Below are 22,913 nucleotides of genomic sequence, written 5' to 3'. Positions count from 1 at the left end.
AGAGAGGGCTGGAAATTCTGAATGATACCTATCCTCAAGCCTGATGGTTCGGGTAGCTCACATCACTGGAGTGAGACTGTTGGAACATGCCATCCCATAAGGTGACTATGTGTCCATTAGTCGTCAAGAAACAGGCTTGCTGGCTTTTTCTAGATTTTAAATGTCAAAGTAATTTCCTGCAATTTTTTTTTTTTTTTTTTTTTTTTTTTGAGATGGAGTTTCGCTCTTGTTACCAGGCTGGAGTGCAATGGCGCGATCTCGGCTCACCACAACCTCCGCCTCCTGGGTTCAGGCAATTCTCCTGCCTCAGCCTCCTGAGTAGCTGGGATTACAGGCATGCGCCACCATGCCCAGCTAATTTTTTTGTATTTTTAGTAGAGACGGGGTTTCACCATGTTGACCAGGATGGTCTCGATCTCTTGACCTCGTGATCCACCCGCCTCAGCCTCCTAAAGTGCTGGGATTACAGGCTTGAGCCACCACGCCCGGCCCTCCTGCAATGTTACTTTAAATAAACATCCCTGAAATGGAACAGTTACATATATGGTAGCCCTCAAGCCTCCAGAAAGTCCCCAAGCTCATCCAGAGAGAAGCCATTATCTACCTGTGTCAGGCCAAGCAAGGGAGCAGGTTCTATGGTTTGAAGGGATCCCGTCTAAAACCCGTTTTGCCAATGTGATACTGTTAAGAGGGAGGAACTCTAAGAAGTAATTAGGCCAGGAGGACTCCTCCCTCATGAATGAGATTGGGTGCCCTTACAAAGGGACTTGATGAAGGGAGTTTGTTCCCTTTTTGTCCTAACACCACATGACAGAGAACACAGTGTTCCAGGTGCCGTCTTGGAAACAGAGAGCAGCCCTCACCAGCAAGCAACAGTGCCAATGCCTTGACCTTGGACTTCAAGCCTCCAGAACTGTGAGAAAATAATCTTTTTCTTTATAAATGACCTGGTCTCAGGTATTCTTCAAGAGCAACGTGAGATGGACTAAGATAGCAGGTCTGAGGGAAAAAAGGTAAGGAAGGAACAGGCCACTCTAGAAATAGATAGTGGTGATATATATGTGTACAACTAAAAATGGTTACAGTGTAGCGGGGAGACCCTACCTGCATTCTTTTATCACTTGATGGATGTCAAACTCAAAGGCCGCCATCAAGATGTTGTCCAGGGGTTCTGGGCTGCTCTCGCCTCCCAGAAACAGGTCTAGGCTGGACTGTGGAAAGGTGATGAGACACTCAGTCCCGAGGATGGAAACACAGACTCAGGGAATAGGTAGGGCTTCTGTATAAGAAAACCTAGAGAACAGTGCCGTGTTCTTTCATTAAGGGCCAAAGGAAAGGGTCTTCCTGTTCCTCAGAGAGGAATTAAAAGAGAATGACCCATCAGGGTGCCACCAGGACTCCTACCCACCCCCCTTGCCCACTCAGAGCTCACTCACCTGGGCGTAGTACTGCAGATCAATGGGTTTTACTGTGGGATTAGAGTACAAGAGCCGAGTCACTAGGAAATGGTACCAGTTACTCAGAAGCTCCTTCTGCTCTAACAAGGCAGCTTCATCTCCCAGCATGATCTGAGGAGAGAGACATTTGTGCTGAACTCTGTCCTGCTCTCAGGGGCAACTTATTCATAATGTTCCTGCTCTCAGCTAAGGTACTGGATTTTAACTAGTCTGAAAGCTCTCGCCATCATGGCAGAGCGATGGACAGCCCTATCCAAGGAGGACCAAGCTCTTGCCATTGCAGCACTGGATGCCACAGCCCCCACAAAAAGCCAATGTGGATGCAACCTGAACTGCCTCCCATACCTTGCAGAGCGACTCTAGGTGAGGGTTGCTGGCAAATGTGCAGTCCTGGAGGTACCGCTCACACTCCTCGTGCCAGTGCTGCCACTTCAGCTCCAGCTCCGTCAGTGTCTGGGTGTTCCCAGGCTAAGGAGAGAGACCAGCCATGAGGCGTCATCTCACTCAAACCCTTTACATTTATAGTGACTCACCCATCTCCTGGGACCCAGAACAGCAGAGTGCCCCCACGTACGCTGAGAATGGGCATTGTCCTCATCAGTTCCCCCATGATCCGGCACATGCCTGCAGAGGCGGGGCTGGTGTCGGCTTCCTTGGAGAGCATCTGTCGGGCCTCATCCAGCCGGCCCTGCAGCACCAAGATGGTCACCTGGGAGGAGATCAGGGCCCATGAGCACTGGCATGAGGCCTGGCCCTGCCGAGGCATGAGGCCAGTCCCTTCACTCCACACTTTGGCTGTCTAACTCCTGACATAAGCTTCTTTGTGCCTGAGTCTGCCCTGGAAAGAATGAGGCTCTTTCTTTCTAGAAGTAATCTATCACATCCAATTTCATGGCTTTACCACCTTCACCACGTTTTTCAAACAGCCAGCAGTAGTCCATTATACTCTGTGACCAGCTTTTTAAAAATAAATAAAACAGGCCAGGTGTGGCAGCTCATGCCGGTAATCCCAGCATTTTGGGAGGCTGAGGTGGGCAGATCACAAAGTCAGGAGTTTGAGACCAACCTGGCCAATATGGTAAAACTCTGTCTCTACTAAAAATACAAAAAAATTAGACTGGTCTGGTGATGGGCACCTGTTGTCCCACCTACTTGGGAGGCTGAGGCAGAGAACTGCTTGAACCTGGGAGGCGGAGGTTGTAGTGAGCCGAGATTGCACCCCTGTGCTCTAGCCTGGGCAACAGAGCAAGACTCTGTCTCAAAAAAAAAAAAAAAAAAAAAAAACGGCCGGGCGCGGTGGCTCAAGCCTGTAATCCCAGCACTTTGGGAGGCCGAGGCGGGTGGATCATGAGGTCAAGAGATCGAGACCATCCTGGTCAACATGGTGAAACCCCGTCTCTACTGAAAAAAAAAAAAAAAAAATACAAAAAATCAGCTGGGCATGGTGGCGCATGCCTATAATCCCAGCTTCTCAGGAGGCTGAGGCAGGAGAATTGCCTGAACCCAGGAGGCAGAGGTTGCAGTCAGCCGAGATCGCGCCATTGCACTCCAGCCTGGGTAACAAGAGCGAAACTCCGTCTCAAAACAAAACAAAACAAAAAACCCACAAAACAAAACAGAAAAACATGTTCCTCTATTCGCTTCCCCTCACCCCTTCTCCATTATCATGGTGTGTACTGTTGATTATTTCTCCCACAGTCTTCTCAAAAAACTTTCAGGATCATGCAATTCCTGGCCAAGAAACAACAGCAAAATCGTCCCATTATCCAGTGAAGTCAGATTAAAACTGATAATACAGGGCGAGGCACGGTGGCTCACACCTGTAATCCCAGCACTTTGGGAGGCTGAGGCGGGTAGATCACGAGGTAAGAAGTTGAGACTATCCTGGTTAATATGGTGAAACCCCATCTCTACTAAAAATACAAAAAAATTAGCCAGGCATGGTGGCACTTGCCTGTCCATAGTCTCAGCTACTCGGGAGGCTGAGGCAGGAGAATCATTTGAACCCAGGAGGCAGAGATAAAGCCACTGCACTCCAGCCTGGGCAACAGAATGAGACTCCGTCTCAAAACAAAACAAAGCAAAAAAAAAACGGGTAATACAATTAGCTACAACTCCAAGAGGAGAGACTGAAGAAGAACCAAGCTGGGTCCATCAGGAATTACACATGAGATTCGGCACATAAGACTATCATCACAGCAAACTGAAACTGTCACCACTATTTGGAGAGGTGGACATATTTTGTTGAAAAAGTGGTTTTTCTCGATTACAAGCTCTGCACTGCCAGGTTGGTTCGATAATAAATATGTGACAAGTTTTGTTTGAAAAAAATTAAAATGAAGTAAAAAAATCAATGCATTAAATAAAATGGTTCATAAAAGTTTCAGTTCAAATATAAATATGTATGACTAAATAAATACACTCAATGCAAACAGTCCTCATTGTTCAGTCGGGTTTTTGTTTTTGTTTTTGTTTTTGAGATGGAGTTTAGCTCTTGTTGCCCAGGCTGGAGTGCAATGGCATGATCTTAGCTCACGGACACCTCCGCCTCCAGGGTTCAAGTGATTCTCCTACCTCAGCCTCCCAAGAAGCTGAGATTACAGGCATGTGCCACCACGCCCAGTTAATTTTGTGCTTTTCTCCATGTTGGTCAGGCTGGTCTCGAATTCCCGACCTGAGGTGATCCACCCACCTTGGCCTCCCAAAGTGCTGGGATTATAGGGATGAGCCAACACACCCAGCACTATTGAGTCTTTATCTATAAATTTGCCTCTTTTATTTGTAACCCCCAAATCAATATTTGTGGGTACTTTCAAATAAAAATTTGCAGACATGTAGAGTTGCAAGAATTTTGAGTTGCTTGATACACACTAAACAAAGCTTTATCGTGATGCAGTTAGTGCCACATTTTTTTCATTTCTTTTTTTTTTTTTTTTTTTTTTTTGAGACGGAGTTTCGCTCTTGTTGCCCAGGCTGGAGTGCAATGGCGTGATCTCGGCTCACCGCAACCTCCGCCTCCTGGGTTCAGGCAATTCTCCTGCCTCAGCCTCCTGAGTAGCTGGGATTACAGGCACACGCCACCATGCCCAGCTAATTTTTAGTATTTTTAGTAGAGACGGGGTTTCACCATGTTGACCAGGATGGTCTTGATCTCTTGACCTTGTGATCCACCCGCCTCGGCCTCCCAAAGTGCTGGGATTACAGGCTTGAGCCACCGCGCCCGGCCCATTTTTTTCATTTCTGCACATATTGTTGGACCCCCAAATGTAATACCGAAGTGCTTTCTAGTGTTGCTAAGTGCAAGAACTATGGGAGGTGTTATGTAAGCTTCATTCAAGCACTAATTATAGTGCTGTTGGCCCTGAGTTCATTGTTAATGAATCAACAATACATGTCAAATAAGTTGTCTCTGAACAGATACACACATAAAACAAGTGATCGGTTATATGTTGACTGGTGGAACAAAATGTGACCAGAGGCTTGCAGAAACCTAATCCTGTATTCTCCTAGGAACGATAGTTCAATGTTCTATAATTCAGTATTTAAGGCAACTTCATAAGCCGTAACTACCACAAATAAAACAATCACCTATACAACTATATATATATATATAGTTGTACAGGCTATATCTATTATACTTTGTATATTTTTACATATGTGTGTGTATATACACATATACATATGTATACATATATATGTATAAATATATACATATATATTTATACACATATATATGTAAAATATACAAAGTACAATTTTTACTACAAACCACACTAAAAAAAAAAGAAAAAAAAAAAATCACAAATAGGCCAGGCATAGTGGCTCACGCCTATAATCCCAGCACTCTGGGAAGCCAAGGCAGGCAGATCACCTAAAATCAGCAGTTTGAGACCACCCTGGCCAACATCGTGAAACCCTGTCTCTACCAATACTACAAAAAAATTTAGCTGGACATGGTGGTGGGAACCTGTAATCCTAGCTACTTGGGAAGTTGAGGCAGGAGAATCACTTGAACCCAGGAGGTATCAGTTGCAGTAAGCTGAGGCTGTGCCACTGCACTCCAGCCTGGGCAACAGCAAAAGTCTGTTCCAAAAAAAAAAAAAAAATCACAAGTATATATACATACACATACTGGTAACTCCCAACTTTTCCTCTCTAGCCCAAACTTCCTTCTCTGAATTCCAGCCTTATATATCCATGTACTTAGTCAACATCTCCACTTGGATCTCAAATAGGCTTTTTTTTTTTTTTTGAGATGGAGTCTTACTCTGTTGCCAGGCTCTAGTGCATTGGCATGATCTTCATCCACTGCAACCTCTGTGTCCTGGGTTCAAGTGATCTTCCTGCCTCAGCTTCCCAAGTAGCTTGAGCTTAAGAGTTTGGGACCAGCCTGAACAACATGGCAAAACCCTGTCTCATTAAAAATACAAAAATTAAGGGGCCGGGCGCGGTGGCTCAAGCCTGTAATCCCAGCACTTTGGGAGGCCAGGGCGGGTGGATCACGAGGTCAAGAGATCGAGACCATCCTGGTCAACATGGTGAAACCCAGTCTCTACTAAAAATACAAAAAAAAATTAGCTGGGCATGGTGGCACGTGTCTGTAATCCCAGCTACTCAAGAGGCTGAGGCAGGAGAATTGCCTGAACCCAGGAGGCAGAGGTTGCGGTGAGCCGAGATCGCGCCATTGCACTCCAGCCTGGGTAACAAGAGCGAAACTCCATCTCAAAAAAAAAAAAAAAAAAAAAAAAAAAAGCCAGGCATGATGGCACGCCTTTGTAGTCCTAGTGACTTGGAAGGCTGAGTTGGAGGGATCACCTGAGCCTAGAAGGTCAAGGCTGCACTGGGCTGTGATCCAACCACTGCATTCCAGCCTGGGCAAGAGGCTCTGTCTCAAAAAAATAAACACACGACAGAGAAACATTAACATGTCTAAAATTAAACACCAGTTTGCCTCCAACTCACCAACCTCATCTTCCCACATTCGTCTATTTCTTGCATGCCCACATCAAATCAATCCATCAGCAAACCATAAACTCTCTTCAAACTTATCTACCCTCCACCACCAACATCTTTTGCCTGGCTTAGTACAGCAGTATCCAGACTGGCCTGTTCCCATCCTCACTATATTCTCAACACGGCAGCCAGGACAGCCTTTGGGAACCTAAGTAACATCCCGGAATTCCTTTGTTCAGCTCTCCAATGTCCCCTCACCCATCTGGTTTAGAAGTAAAAGATTAGCAGCCTGGCATGGTGGCTGACACCTGTAATCCCCGCACTCTGGGAGGCAGCGGCGGGTGGATCACCTGAGGTCAGGAGTTCGAGACCAGCCTGACCGACATGGAGAAACCCCATCTCTACTAAAAATACAAAATATGCGGCATAGTGGCGCGTGCCTGTAATTCCAGCAACTTGAAAGGCTGAGGCAGAAGAATCGCTCGAACCCAGGAGGTGGAGGTTGCAGTGAGCCAAGATCACGCCATTGTACTCCAGCCTGGGCAACAAGAGCAAAACTGTCAAAAAAAAAAAAAAAAAAAAAGAGGGCCAGGCGTAGTGGCTCACGCCTGTAATCCAAGTACTTTGGAGGCAAAGGCAGGCAGATCACCCGAGGTTGGGAGTTCAAAACCAGCCTGACCAACTTGGTGAAACCCCGTCTTTAGCCGGGCGTGGTGGCTCAAGCCTGTAATACCAGCACTTTGGGAGGCCGAGGCGGGTGGATCACGAGGTCGAGAGATCGAGACCACCCTGGTCAACATGGTGAAACCCCGTCTCTACTAAAAGTGCAAAAAATTAGCTGGGCATGGTGGCACGTGCCTGTAATCCCAGCTACTCAGGAAGCTGAGGCAGGAGAATTGCCTGAGCCCAGGTGGAGGAGTTTGCGGTGAGCCGAGATTGCGCCATTGCACTCCAGCCTGGGTAACAAGAGCGAAACTCCGTCTCAAAAAAAAAAAAAAGAAAAAAGAAAAAAAGAAACCCCATCTTTAAAAAAAAAAAAAAAAAAACGAGGTCAGGAGTTCGAGACCCGCCTGGCCAATATGGCGAGAAAAGAAAAAAAAAAAAGGCCCGGCTCGGGGGCTCATGCTTGTAATCCCAGCACTTTGGGAGGCCTACGCGTGCAGATCACGAGGTCAGGAGTTTGAGACCAGCCTGGCCAACACAGTGAAACCCCCTCTCTACACAAAAATTAGCTGGGCATGGTGGCAGGCGCCTGTAATCCCATCTACTCAGGAAGCTTAGGCGGGAGAATCACTTAAGCCTGGGAGGTAGAGGTTGCAGTGAGCCAAAATGGCACCACTGCACGCCAGCCATGCAGTCTAGCCAGAGCTAGACTCCATCTCAAAAAAAAAAAAAAGAAGTAAAAGACTAGCTTTTACTGTGTATCAACCATGTTAACTACTTCACCCACATTTATGTCCCTTAACTAATGATCACAACAGCCCCATGGGACGGGTATTATCTCCACTGGACAGATAAGGACACTTAAAGCCCTTAAGTAGCTCACTCAATATCTCACAGTTAGTGGCCGGGCACAGTGTTCCAACACATTGGAACGCCAAGGCAGGAGGACTGCTTGAACCCAGGAGTTCAAAAAATAAAAAAATTAGGTTGGGTGTAGTGGCTCAGGCTTGTAATCCCAGCACTTTGGGAGGCCGAAGCAGGCGAATCTCCTGAGGTCAGGAGTTCCAGACTAGCCTGGCCAACATGACAAAACCCTATCTCTGCTAAAAATACAAAAATTAGCCAGGCAAGATGGCAGGCACCTGTTATCCCAGCTACTCGGGAGGCTGAGATGGAGAATCACTTGAACCTGAGAGGCAGAGGTTGCAGTGAGCCAAGATTGTGCCACGGCACTCCAGCCTGGGCAACAAAGTGAGACTCTACCTCACAAATTAAATAAATAAAAATAAAAATAATTTGGGGGTGTGGCCAAGGCAGGAAGATCACTTGAGTTCAGGAGTTAAAGACCAGTCTGGCCAACATGGTGAAACCCTGTCTCTACTAAAAATAAAAAAAATTAGTTGGTCATGGAGTGCTGTGCCTGTAGTCCCAGCTACTTGGGAGGCTGAGGCAGAATTGTTTGAACCCTGGAGGCAGAGGTTGCTGTCAGCCAAGACCATGCCACTGCACTCCAGCCTGGGCAACAAAGTGGACTCTGTGCCCAAAAAAAACAAACAAACTTTACAGCTAGTAAAAGGCAGAGCTGGAATGTTAACCCAGGCGGTGTGGCACCACAGACCATGTTAGCCACCCTGCTATGCAGGCTGCAAAAAGCTAAAGTCTCGGTGACAGCCCAGGGGGCTCTCTCACACCTGGCCAGATATCTCTCTGTCTTTATCTCCTCAACTCATCCCTACTACCTCCTACCCAGCTCATAGGACCCAGCACAGCCTCCCTGCTCCACCCTGCCTCTACAACACAGCATCTGCAGGCCTTGCTAACTGGAATGCTTTCTTTTTTTTTTTTTTTTTTTTTTTTTTGAGACGGAGTTTCGCTTGTTACCCAGGCTGGAGTGCAACGGCGCGATCTCGGCTCACCGCAACCTCCGCCTCCTGGGTTCAGGCAATTCTCCTGCCTCAGCCTCCTGAGTAGCTAGGATTACAGGCACACGCCACCATGCCCAGCTAATTTTTTGTATTTTTAGTAGCGACGGGGTTTCACCATGTTGACCAGGATGGTCTCGATCTCTTGACTTCGTGATCCACCCGCCTCAGCCTCCCAAAGTGCTGGGATTACAGGCTTGAGCCACCGCGCCCGGCCTCTTTTTTTTTTTTTTGAGACGGAGTTTCACTCTTGTTACCCAGGCTGGAGTGCAATGGTGCGATCTCGGCTCACTGCAACCTCCGCCTCCTGGGTTCAGGCAATTCTCCTGCCTCAGCCTCCTGAGTAGCCGGGATTACAGGCATGCACCACCATGCCCAGCTAATCTTTTGTATTTTTTTTTAGTAGAGATGGGGTTTCACCATGTTGACCAGGATGGTCTCGATCTCTCGACCTCATGATCCACTCACCTCGGCCTCCCAAAGTGCTGAGATTACAGGCTTGAGCCACCGCGCCCGGCCCTTTTTTTTTTTTTTTTTTTTTAATATAAAGACAGAATTTCACCATGTACGTCAGTCTGGTCTTAAACTTCCAACCTCAGGTGGATCCACCTGTCTTGGCTTCCAAAGTGCTTGGATTACAGGTGTGAGCCACCACGCCTGGCCTGGAATGCTTTCTTCAGCCTAGTTCTCCTCACCTCCTTCAGGTCTCACCTCAAATCCCTCATGAGGGAAGCCTTCTTTGATGCCCCTCCAGCACTCGAAGCCTCCCCTCCCTTCTTGGCTCCTTGCCAGAGTACTTCACTATGTGCCAGGATGCATAGTACTGGCCTATATGTTGCTGTTCTGTCTCCAGACACAGGATATAAACTCCATAAAGGCAGGAATCTTTGTCTGTTTTAGTCATGGTTGTCTCCTTGGTGCCTTGTCAAGGACTCAATAAATACTCAGTGAATGACCAAGCATGGTGGCTCACACTTACAATCCCAACACTTAGGGAGGCCAAGGTGGGAGGACTGCTTGAGCCTAGGAGTTCAAGACCAGGCTGGGTAATATAGTGAGACCTCATCTCTACAAAAAATAAAACTAGCCAGGCATGGTGGTGTGTGCCTGTACTCCCAACCACTCAGGAGGCTGAGGTGTGAGGATCACTTGAGCCCAGGAAATCAAAGCTGCAATGTGCTGTGATCAAACCACTGCACTCCAGCCCAGGGCACAAGTGAGACCCTGTCTCTAAACAACAACAAACCTTAGCAAACCAATCAAAGTCAAACATTTGGCCCAATACTTCCTGAATGAAGGCACTCCCCTTACCTGCACTTATCTCCCAGCATTATAAGGCCTAGAAACAGCCCCAAAGGTAACAACTCCTTACTTGAATTCCAGGTTTTCTTTTCTTTTCGTCCTCACAATCCGTTCTCGATTTCAGGGTTTTTTTTTGTTTTGTTTTTCTTGAGATGGAGTCTCGCTCTGACACCCGGCTGGAGTGCAATGGCATGACCTCAGCTCACTGCAACATACCCCTCCCAGATTCAAGTGATTCTCCTGCCTCAGCCTCCCAAGGAGCTGGGACTACAGGCATGTGCCACCATGCCCAGCTAATTTTTTTTTTTTTTTTGGAGACAGAGTTTCATTCTTGTTGCCCAATCTGGAGTGCAATGGCATGATCTCAGCTCACCGCAACCTCCCCATCCGGGATTCAAGTGATTCTTTTGCCTCAGCCTCCCGAGTAGCTGGAATTACAGGCATGCGCCACCACACCCGGCTAATTTTTTGAATTTGGTAGAGACAGGGTTTCACCATGTTGGTCAGGCTGGTCTGGAACTCCCGATCTCAGGTGATCCACCCGCCTCAGCCTCCCAAAGTGCTGGGATTAGAGGCATGAGCCACCACGCCTGGTCCCCAATTTCAGGTTTTCTAAGTTTAGTCAATCTTCCATTACCCAGTCAACTAGTAATCTCCTCCTTGCTACCTTCCAATTGGGTAAGTAAGCAAAGATGAATGGAAATAACTAACACATAGATAATATATCCATATACACATATACCACATGGCGACTTCCAAACTGACAATCCAAAGTAACCTGCAAGCTCATTTACATCAAAAGCCCCCCCCCCCCGCCCCCGCCATGCACCCCAGCCCCTATCAACTGGTTTTCTATGATTAGCCAGGCATGATGGCTTGCACCTGTGGTCCCAGCTACTTGGGAAGCTGAGGTGGTAGGACCACACAGGAGGCAGAGGTTGCAGTGAGAAAGATCACAGCACTACACAACAGCCTGGGCAACAGAGACTGTTTTTTCTTTCATACTGTTATTTATTTTGAGATGGGGGTCTCACTTTACTACCCAGGCTAATTCAAACTCTTGGGCTCATGTGATTCCTGACTTGGCCTCCCAAAGTGCTGGCTGCAATTACAGGCATGAGCCACTGCACCCAGCCAAGATCCTGTTTCCAAAAAAAAAAAAAACTTTTGTATTACTTTTTGTGTGTTCTCTTAGATCCACAAATAAATCAAATTTCCTTTTACCCTGGAAAGTCTTCAAAGCCTTATTTTTCTTATACGGTACCTCAGTTTTAGACTCTCCCATAGAGCAGGGAAGAAAAAATTTTAGAGAGTCTCCATAGTAACAGACTCCAAAAGCCAGCCTACTGTTGGAGGCTCGGTGGGTGTCCTCAGACCCACCCAACAGGACCAGGGACAGGAGGACACACGGTGGGAGGTGGCGGCTCAGCCTGCCTTACCAAGTTCCAGAAGCTCTCGTGTTTGCTTGGATTCTCACTGCCCAGAACATCCGCCGACAAACTGTCCACCTCGCACACGTGGAGCCGGACCCAGTCAAGGAGGTGGAGGAGGAGAGGGCCAGCTGGGAGGAGAGACTCTCATCACACACAAAAGCCTCAGCTTCATCTGCAGCAAGTTCCACTTTATCCAAAGAACAGAGAACGTTAAGGCAGACAAGCTGACTACATAGGTTTATCCCCTTTAAGCAGTCACACACGTGGTCCTGAATGAAGGACTATGCTAGAAAAAAGCAAATGCACTTTCACCAAATACTCCCTCTGTGCCAGGCAGCTCAAACTTTGACCCCAGAAAGGGGTGAACATGGAATGCAGACCTCACCACCCCACACTCCAGATTCTTCCCAAATACTCAATGGCTACACAAGTAAAGGCTGTTTAGGAACTAATACTGACTAGCAAACAGCTAGGTATACAATGATGATAAAAACATATGGCCGGGGGCCTGGGGGCACACACCTGTAATGCTAGCACTTGGGAGGCTAAGGCGGGTGGATCATTTGAGCTGAGGAGTTCGAGATCAGCCTGGCCAACATGGTGAAACCGTCTCTACTAAAAATATAAAAATTAGCCGAGTGTCATGCTGCATGCCTATAATTAAAGTTACTCAGGAGGCTGAAGCAGAATTGCTTGAACCAGTGAGGCAGAGGTTGCAGTGAGCAGAGATTGCACCACTGCACTCCAGCCTGGGAGACAAGTGAGACTCTGTCTCAAAACACAAAACAAACAAAAAACATATGGCCGGGCAAGGTGGCTCTTGTCTATAATCCCAACACTTTGGGAGGCTGAGGCAGGCAGATGGCTTGAGCCCAGGAGTTTTAGACTAGCCTGGGCAACACAGGGAGACCCCATCTCTACAAAAAAACTTAAAAATTGGCCAAACCAGGCATGGTGAGTCATGCCTATAATCCCAGCATTTTTGAAGGCCAAGGTGGGCAGACTGCTCAAGAGTTCAACAGCCTGGGCAACATGGCAAAATTTCCTCTCTACAAGGTCAGTGTTGATCTCCCGATCTCGTGATCCACCCGCCTCAGCCTCCCAAAGTGCTGGGATTAGAGGCGTGAGCCACCGTGCCCAGCCTTAAGTTCCTCAGTTCTTTAGCAAGAGTATGAGTAAAATACTAGGGCTGCACTGGGATTACTACTCATTTATGGAAAAGAGCAAAATTAAATCCTTAAAAGAAATGCAAAAAAAGCTGCAGCAGATTCACAGAAACCTCATTCAGGCCACAACACTATACTGACCAAAATTAAATTCAAGATCAACAGAAGGCGGGGCTCGGTGGCTCACGCCTGTAATCCCAGTCCTTTGGGAGGCCAAGGTAGGCAGATCGTCTGAAGTCAGGAGTTCAAGACCAGCCTGACCAACATGGTGAAACCCCATCTCTACTAAAAGTACAAAAAAAATTAGCCGGGTGTGGTGGGGTGTGCCTGTAATCCTGGCTACTTGGGAGGCTGAGCCAGCAAAATGGCTTAAACCCAGGAGGCAGAGGTTGCAGTGAGCTGAGATCAAGCCACTGCACTCCAGCAAGGGCAACAGAACAAGACTCCATCTCAAAAGAAAAAAAAAAAAAAGATCAACAGAAAAATTCCCATTGTCAAGAGTTAACATACAGAGTTACCCTATCCCAATTATTAGTGACGGAATTCCCAACATAACTTTGCACCCCACAACCTAATCCCATCCCACATCCATAAAACTTTCTTTTTTTTTTTTTTTTTTTTTTTTGAGACAGAGTTTCGCTCTTGTTACCCAGGCTGGAGTGCAATGGTGCGATCTCGGCTCACCGCAACCTCCGCCTCCTGGGTTCAGGCAATTCTCCTGCCTCAGCCTCCTGAGTACCTGGGATTACAGGCACACACCACCATGCCCAGCTGATTTTTTGTATTTTTAGTAGAGATGGGGTTTCACCATGTTGACCAGGATGGTCTCGATCTCTTGACCTCGTGATCCACCCACCTCGGCCTCCCAAAGTGCTGGGATTACAGGCTTGAGCCACCGCGCCCGGCCCATAAAACTTTCTTAAGCTTGGCCAGTCCATGATGCACTGACCACTCCTTTCACACACTAGTTTAGTATTTCTCAGTACTTGTCAGGGGTAATCTGCCTAGTGTTTTAGGTTTCTAGGAGGCACTCTGCATACTGCTTGGACAAAATGTCGGGTTTCTTTGGGAGTTTTCTGACGATTTCAGGTGGTCATAATGATGAAAAGCACTGGAAAAAACATTCTCAGGAATAAAACACTCATCACCATGCACAGGAAAGGTGAGGAAAGAGCAGAAGATGGCAGGGGACACCTTTGATGTTATGGCAAGATTATTTTATGCTTACCTGGGGCCACTTCAATAAAAAGAATCTCACATAGGTTCCAGATGAGCTCCATTGCTGACAAAATGGAGACCTAAGTACGGAAGAAATGGAGACAGGTTTCACCTGAAATCATTCCTGAGCTTTGCTCTCAGAGCCAAGGGATGAAGCAGGCCTTGACTCTGCTGACAGTTATTCCTTCACCCTACAGTTACTGAAATCCTCCAGGAGGATTTCCCACAGGGAAGCCAGTGCAAGGATGTTAGGTGGTGGGATGGAAACTAACATTTTGTTTTAGTGGCTGTGATTGTATTTTACTATGCATTACAAAAATAACTTGGCCAGGTACAGTGGCTCAGGCCTGTAATCCCAGCACTTTGGGTGGCCAAGGAAGGTGGAATACTAAAGTCTAAGAGTTCAAGACCAGCCTGAGCAACAGGGCAAGATCTTGTCACAACAAAAAATACAAACATTGGCCAAGTGTAGCGGCATATCTCTGTAATCTCAACTCCTCAGGAGGCTGAGGTGGGAGATAACTTCAGTCCAGGAAGTTAAGTCTGCAGTGAGCCGTAATCATGCCACTGCATTCCAGCCTGGGCAAGAGTGAGATCCTGTCTCAAAATTTAAAAAGAGAAAAAAAATATAACTCACATGTCACCAATGATTTTTTTTTTTTTTTTTTTTTTGCTGGGAGACAGAGTTTCGCTCTTGTTGCCCAGGCAAGAATGCAATGGTGCAATCTCGGCTCACTGCAACCTTCGCCTCCTGGGTTCTAGCGATTCTCCTGCCACAGCCTCCTGAATAACTGGGATTACAGGTATCCACCACAATACTTGGCTAATTTTTTGTATGTATTTTCAGTAGAGATGGGGTTTCACCATGTTGGCCAGGCTGGTCTTGAACTCCTGACCTCAGGTGATCCATCCTCCTCAGCCTCCCAAAGTGCTGGGATTATAAGGGTAAGCCACCCCGCCCAGCTTTTTTCTTTCTTTTTTTTTTTTTTTAAAGACTGAGTCTCGCTCTGTCACCTAGGCTGGAGTGCATGGTGTGATGACTCACTACCACCTCTGCCTCCAGGATTCAAGCAGTTCTCCTGGCTCAGTCTCCCAAGTAGCTGGGATTACAGGCACACGCCAACACACCTGGCTAAATTTTGTATTTTTAGGAGAGTTTCAGGCTGGGCGCGGTGGCTCAAGCCTGTAATCCCAGCACTTTGGGAGGCCGAGGTGGGTGGATCACGAGGTCAAGAGATCGAGACCATCCTGGTCAACATGGTGAAACCCCGTCTCTACTAAAAATACAAAAAAATTAGCTGGGCATGGTGGTGCGTGCCTGTAATCCCAGCTACTCAGGAGGCTGAGGCAGGAGAATTGCCTGAACCCAGGAGGCGGAGGTTGCGGTGTGCTGAGATCGCGCCATTGCACTCCAGCCTGGGTAACAAGAGCGAAACTCCGTCTCAAAAAAAAAAAAAAAAAAAAAAAAAAAAAAAGGAGAGTTTCACCACATTGGCCAGGCTGGTCTCGAACTCCTTACTTCAAGTGATCTGCCCACCTTGGTCACCCAAAGTGCTGGGATTACAGGCGTGAGCCACTGCGCCCAGCCAATCTTGATGAATTGATGGTTTAGGAAGGGGCTTCATTTGAGTAAAAGGAAGAGACAAGATTTAGAAAAATATTCAGAGGATGACACGAAACATGTAGCAGAGCAAGAATTGTGAAGTTAGTATTCCAAGTACTGAAGTTTAGGAAATAATCTATTAATGGGAAAGCCCAATACAAGACCCCAAAATAAATCAGACTTGGACCTTGCCCTTAGAATATGCAGGCTTCCCTTCCCCACCATCCTTCAGTCCAGAGACACCATGATGACTTGTTCATAAGGGGAAAATACTTCAGAGACAGTAAATTACTGCCTAGTCACTACTGACTTTTTAAAGTATTTAACATAAAGCATCTACTAAGGAAAAAGATACTGTAGTCATCTTCCAACTAAAGTAGAGAAACTTGCAAGTCAGTAAAAATGTTGAGTTTGGCCAGGTGTGGCAGCCCACACCTATAATCCCCACACTTTGGGAGACAAAGGCAGGAGGATCACTTGAGTCCAGGAGTTCAAGACCAGCTTTGACAACACAGAAAAACACTGTCTTTAAAAAAAAAAAAATGTTGCCGGGTGCGGTGGCTCAAGCCTGTAATCCCAGCACTTTGGGAGGCCAAGGCGGGTGGATCACTAGGACAAGAGATAGAGACCATCCTGGTCAACATGGTGAAACCCTGTCTCTACTAAAAATACAAAAAATTAGCTGGGCATGGTGGCGCGTGCCTGTAATCGCAGCTACTCAGGAGGCTGAAGCAGGAGAATTGCCTGAACCCAGGAGGTGGAGGTTGCGGTGAGCCGAGATCGCGCCATTGCACTCCAGCCTGGGTAACAAGAGTGAAACTCTGTCTCAAAAAAAAAAAAAAAAAGTTGAGTTCAAGAAGTCAGTAGTGTTTATGAGACCGAACAGTAATATCACAACATTAGCTCTGCATTTCGGGTGACGACCCCTCAACACAATGTGGTCAGGACATATAGGTTCCCTAAGAACTGAACGTTCAGGGCTGGCATGGTGGCTCATGTCTGTAATCCCAGCACTATGGGAGGTCAAGGCGGGTGGATCATCTGAGGTCAGGAGTTCAAGACCAACCTGGCCAACGGTGAAACTCCATCTCCACTAAAAATACAAAAATTAGCTGGGCTTGGTGGCGCACACCTGTAATCCCAGCTACTTGGGTGGTTGAGGCAGGAGAATTGCTTGAACTTAGGAGGCGGAGGCTGCAGTCAGCAGAGTTCGTGCCACTGCACTCCAGCTTGGGTGACAGAGCGAGACTCTCTGTCTCAAAAAAAAAAAAAAGAAAAAAAAAAGGAACCAAAAATTCACTCAAGTATTTAACAAGCATTTCCTTGTGGGCTAGACCTTGAAGAGGACAAGACGATCACTGTCACCCAAAGGAGCTGCTCGTCTACCTGAAGAGACTTCTACCATAACAGGAACTGTAAAGCCACCCCAGGTGAGTGCCCAAGACACAGGAAACAGTGGTGCTAAAACAACAGTAGTGACTCCCCTTACCTGGCTGCTGTACTGGCGGCCACTGGCTGGATCTTTAGCAGCAACTAACAAAACACAAAACATTTTAAGTGAGCAATGGAATGCACAGGCTTATTGTCACAGCTGAATATTCCAGGATCTAGGGCTTGAACCTTTGTTTCTTTTAATGATAAAAATTAAAAGAAATTATAATTTCTTCTAATCATGCATTTTTTTTTGTTGATGCTTCATATCCTTTCAATTCTCAAACCAAAGGCCCTCAAGTTACAAGTGGCACTTCCTTCATTTTTTTTTAAGAAGGAGTCTCCCTCTGTCTCAGGCTGGCGTGCAGTGATCCTGTCTTGCCTCACTGCAACCTCCACCTTCCAGGTTCAAGGGATTCTCCTGCCTCAGCCTCCTGAGCAGCTGTGATTACAGGAACACACCAACATGCCCAGCTAATTTTTCTATATTTAGTAGAGACGGGGTTTCACCATGTTTGTCAGGCTGGTCTCAAACTCCTGACCTTGTGATCTGCCCACCTCAGCCTCCCAAAATGCTGGGATTACAGGTGTGAGCTACCACACCTGGCACAACTGGCACTTTCAACTGTAACATAGACAACATAAAGGTCTCTCACATGCCAAGTACAGTGGATCACAGCTATAATCCCAACATTTGGGAGGCTCATGTGAAAGGACTGCTTGAGCCCAGGAGTTCAAGACTAGCCTGGGCAAAATTAAGTAAACCACGTCTCTACAAAAAAAATTAAAAATTATCAGAACAGGCCGGGCACGGTGGCTCAAGCCTGTAATCCCAGCACTTTGTGAGGCCGAGGCGGGTGGATCACGAGGTCAAGAGATCGAGACCATCCTGGTCAACATAGTGAAACCCCGTCTCTACTAAAAATACTAAAAATTAGCTGGGCATGGTGGCGTGTGCCTGTAATCCCAGCTACTCAGGAGGCTGAGGCAGGAGAATTGCCTGAACCCAGGAGGCAGAGGTTGCGGTGAGCCGAGATCACGCCATTGCACTCCAGCCTGGGTAACAAGAGCAAACCTCCGTCTCAAAAAAAAAAAAAAAAAAAAATTATCAGAACAAAATCTCTGAGGAAAAGAGGGAAAACATTTTTCTTTAATTAGCCGGGCATGGTGGTGCACACCTGTAGTCCCAACTACTTGGGAGGCTTAGGTGGGAAGATCACATGAGGACAGGTGGCCACGGCTGCAGTGAGCCATAATTGTGTCTTTGCACTCCAGCCAGGGCAATCTTGTCTCAAAAAAAAAAATAAAGTCCAGGCACTGTGGCTCATGCCTGTAATCCCAGCACTCTGGGAGGCCAAGGCAGGCGGATCACTTGAGGCCAGGAGTTCAAGACCACCTGGCCAAAATGGTGAAACCCCATCTCTACTAAAAATACAAAACTTAGCTGGGTTTGGTGGTATGCACCTGTAATCCCAGCTATTCAGGAGGCTGGAGAATCATTTGAACCTGCGAGGTGGAGGTTGCAGTGAGCTGAGATCACCCCTCAGTACTCTAGCCAGGACGACAATGACACTCAAGACTCAAGACAAAAAAAAAAAAAAAAAAATTTCAAAATGATTACCAGGCCGAACGCAGTGACTCACTGTAATCCCAGCACTTTGGGAGGTCAAGCCAGGCAGATCACAAAGTCAGGAGATCAAGACCATTCTGGCTAACATGGTGAAACCCAGTCTCTACTAAAAATACAAAAAATTAGCTGGGCATGGTGGCACGTGCCTGTAGTCCCAAGCTACTTGGAAGGTCAAGGCTACTTGGGAGGCTAATCGCTTGAACCCAGAAGGTGGAGGTGGCAGTGAGCCTAGATCGCGCCTCTGCACTCCAGCCTGGGAGACAGAGTGAGACTCCATCTGAAAAGAAAGAAAAAAACAAGGCTGGGTGTGGTGGCTCATGCCTATTATCCCAGCACTTTGGGGAGGCCAAAGCAGGTGGATCACCTGAGGTCAGGAGTTTGAGACCAGTCTGAACAATATGGAGGAATCACATCTCTACTAAAAATACAAAATTAGCTGAGTGTGGGGGCGCATGCCTGTAATCCCAGTTACTCGGGAGGCTGAGGCAGAAGAATCGCTTGAACCAGGGAGGCAGAGATTGCGGTGAGCTGAAATGCCACTGCACTCCAGCCTGGACAAAAAGAGTGAAACTGTGTCAAAGCAAAACAAAACAAAACATTATTACCAAAAGAGTAAGGATTGTGAAAGACAGAAATGTAAATTGTGGACTGGAAGATCAATCCAACGTTACCTCACACTACTTATATTTACTTAAAATACTGCCGCACACACACATATACATTTGCACACACATACACATACATGCACACACACATACACACACAAAATCCTTACTTGCAACCTGGTGCATTTCCTCCATACACGCTCTTATGACTGATCGGTAGTTTTTACTCACTCGAACCAACCTACAAAAAATGAAATGACACACAAGATGAGCCCGGAACATCTTGTGGTGCCACAAAGGAAGGAAACACTCAAATAAATGTAGGAATTTGCTGAAAGAAAGAAGGGAGCCATTGTGTAGGAGCCCCTTTCCGAAGCTGGAACAACTGAAGCAACAAAATAAAACACCACGAAACAACCCCTGGACTAAAGTTAACATCCACAAATCCATACGGACATTAACTATTGCAGATGAAATCGACTGGTTACATCTTGTCTCAAAAAAATAAAAAAGATGCATAAAGATATTTACTGGCTGGGTCTACTGGCTCATGCCTGTAATCCCAGAACTTTGGGAGGTGGAGCAAGGTGGATCACCTGAGGTTAGGAGTTCCAGACCAGCCTGACCAACCTGCTGAAACTCCGTCTCTACTAAAAATATAAAAATTGGGCCGGGCGCAGTGGCTCAAGCCTGTAATCCCAGCACTTTGGGAGGCCGAGGCGGGTGGATCACGAGGTCAAGAGATCGAGACCATTCTGGTCAACATGGTGAAACCCCGTCTCTACTAAAAATACAATCATTAGCTGGGCATGGTGGCGCGTGCCTGTAATCCCAGCTACTTAGGAGGCTGAGGCAGGAGAATTGCTTGAACCCAGGAAGCAGAAGTTGTGGTGAGCCGAGATCGTGCCATTGCACTCCAGCCTGGGTAACAAGAGCGAAACTCCGTCTCAAAAAAAAAAAAAATACAGAAATTGGCGAGGAGCAGTAGCTCATGCCTGTAATTCCAGCACTTCGGAAGGCTGAGGCGGGTGGATCAAAAAGTCAAGAGATAGAGACCATCCTGGCCAACATGGTGAAACCCAATTAGCTGGGTGTGGTGGCATGTGTCTGTAATCCCAGCTACTCCGGAGGCGGAGACAGAAGAATTGCTTGAACCCAGGAGGCAGAGGTTTCAGTGAGCCGAGATCATGCCACAGCACTCTAGCCTGGGAAACAGAGTGAGACTTTGTCTCAAAAAAAAAAAGTTAGCTGGGTATGGTGGAGGGCACCTGTAATCCCAGCTATTCAGGAGAGTTGAGGCAGGTGAATCACCTGAACCTGGGAAGTGGTGGTTGCAGTGAGCTGAGATAGTGCCATTGCACTACACCTGGGTGACAGAGCGAGACTCCGTCTCAAAAAAAAAAAAACGAAAAAAAACAAGACAGGATCTCCTGCCTTCAAGGCATTACAGGACTTTTGGACATTTTTTTTCTAGAAGTGACAATAGATTTCTCAGACTCACCAGTATTTTCCACCAGAGTCCCTTAAAACCAATAATCAGGCCAGGTGCAGTGGCTCACACCTATAATCCCAGCACTTTGGGAGGCTGAGGCAGGCACACATCACTTGAGGTCAGGAGTTCAAGACCAGACCAGCCTGGCCAACATGATGAAATCCCATCCCTATTAAAAATGCAAAAATTAGCCAGATGTGGTGGCACACACCTGTAATCCCAGCTACTCGGCAGGCTGAGGTAGAATGACTTGAACCTGGGAGGCAGAGGCTGCAGTGAGCCGAGACTGTACCACTGCACTCCAGCCTAGGTAACAGAGTGAGACTCTGTCTCAAAAAACAAAAACAAAACAAAACAAAGAAAAACAGTATGTTTTGAATGTTGAACATCTGTTCAATAAAAAAACAAAACAAAACAATAATCACTCTCACACACACTCACACAGAAGCTGACCTGACCTGGGTACTGTCCAGAATGATTCATTTGTGAAAAGCTTATCAAGGAAGTAATATACCAACACTGCCATGTGCCAGCCACGTGAAGGGACACTGATAAAAATCTAACACAGGAGTTCTCAAGCTCCAGTGTGCTGGAGATTTTAAGATCTGACTAGAGATTTTGATTTTAATAATCTGAAGTGGGTCCCAAAAGTTTACAATTAACAAGTACCACTCAGCTGGGCGCGGTGGCTCAAGCCTGTAATCCGAGCACTTTGGGAGGCGGAGGCGGGTGGATCACTAGGTCGAGAGATCGAGACCATCCTGGTCAACACGGTGAAACCCCGTCTCTACTAAAAATCTAAAAAAATTAGCTGGGCATGGTGGCGCGTGCCTGTAATCCCAGCTACTCAGGAGGCTGAGGCAGGAGAATTGCCTGAACCCAGGAGGCGGAGATTGCGGTGAGCCGAGATCGCGCCATTGCACTCCAGCCTGGATAACAAGAGCGAAACTCTGTCTCAAAAAAAAAAAAAAAAAAAAAAAAAAACAAGTACCACGCTAAAAATGATGAGGTTTTGAATGACAATTCAAGAAAATCCTAATCTATAAATAGTACAAGAGTTTTCTGGTCTATTGTCAAATAACGTCTCAACTGTAATTTTTTAGAGACAAAACTATTATGTTTATGTTAATTTTCAAATCTCCCGACAATGGGACCTCATTGAATGACTCTCACATGCTTCAGTGGCCTAAATTTTCTTCTTTAGAGAGTAAGTAAAACAGGAATATAAAAGCTTGTCAAGCCAGCCAATCAACAGCATTTGTACATTTCCGCTAAGACTTCCCATCACTGCTGATGTACACTGTCCAGTACTATGGCCTCACACTACAATTAGGAGTCTCTTAAGGCAACTCATAAAACACACAAAAAGACAACAATGTACTTTATTTGGCTTTTCACAAGGTAGCCTGGGCTTCAACACCAAACAGCAACCAACTTACTGAGATTTTCTGGATTTTCCAGTCAATTCTTCTTCAATTCTCTGGAGGCCCACAAAGATTCCATGAGATTCATTGAAGAGTTTTCTCAATACTTGAGAGTAAACATCTATATCCTTCCGGATGATATAGATAAAGGGGCAACTTGGCACCATCTCTGATTTTTCTGAAACAAAACAGAAACAAAAAATTTAACATTTATTATGATCATCCCCAAGAGTAAATCGACTCTAAAAAAAAAACATCTTTGGCCGGGCGCGGTGGCTAAAGCCTGTAATCCCAGCACTTTGGGAGGCTGAGGCGGGTGGATCACGAGGTCGACAGATTGAGACCATCCTGGTCAACATGGTGAAACCCCGTCTCTACTAAAAATATAAAAATTAGCTGGGCATGGTGGTGCGTGCCTGTAATCCCAGCTACTCAGGAGGCTGAGGCAGGAGAATTGCCTGAACCCAGGAGGCGGAGGTTGCGGTGAGCCGAGATTGCGCCATCGCACTCCAGCCTGGGTAACAAGAGCGAAACTCCACCTAAAAAAAAAAAAAAAAATCTTTTTTTTTTTTTTGAAGGAAGCTTCACTCTTACTGCCCAGGCTGGAGTGCAAT

General features: G+C 46.6%; 1 protein-coding gene across 2 annotated transcripts in view; it reads right to left on the bottom strand.

Moving 5' to 3' along the window:
* NUP85 (nucleoporin 85) overlaps positions 1-22,913 on the bottom strand; it is a 43,837-nt gene that overhangs the window by 6,413 nt on the left and 14,511 nt on the right. For both annotated transcript variants that reach the window (XM_039476675.2, XM_039476677.2), the window contains 9 exons: positions 22,315-22,477; positions 19,554-19,624; positions 17,207-17,250; positions 14,125-14,194; positions 11,737-11,858; positions 2,032-2,166; positions 1,803-1,925; positions 1,437-1,568; positions 1,105-1,211 (listed from right to left, as the gene is read on the bottom strand). In XM_039476675.2, coding sequence (XP_039332609.1) covers positions 1,105-1,211; positions 1,437-1,568; positions 1,803-1,925; positions 2,032-2,166; positions 11,737-11,858; positions 14,125-14,194; positions 17,207-17,250; positions 19,554-19,624; positions 22,315-22,477 — 967 coding nt within the window. The remainder of the gene's footprint in view (positions 1-1,104; positions 1,212-1,436; positions 1,569-1,802; positions 1,926-2,031; positions 2,167-11,736; positions 11,859-14,124; positions 14,195-17,206; positions 17,251-19,553; positions 19,625-22,314; positions 22,478-22,913) is intronic.

Source organism: Saimiri boliviensis, chromosome 17, assembly GCF_048565385.1.
Source record: "Saimiri boliviensis isolate mSaiBol1 chromosome 17, mSaiBol1.pri, whole genome shotgun sequence".
NCBI lineage: Eukaryota > Metazoa > Chordata > Mammalia > Primates > Cebidae > Saimiri > Saimiri boliviensis.
The sequence above is the reverse complement of the archived record's forward strand: the minus strand, read 5'-3'. Positions and strand labels throughout refer to the sequence as shown.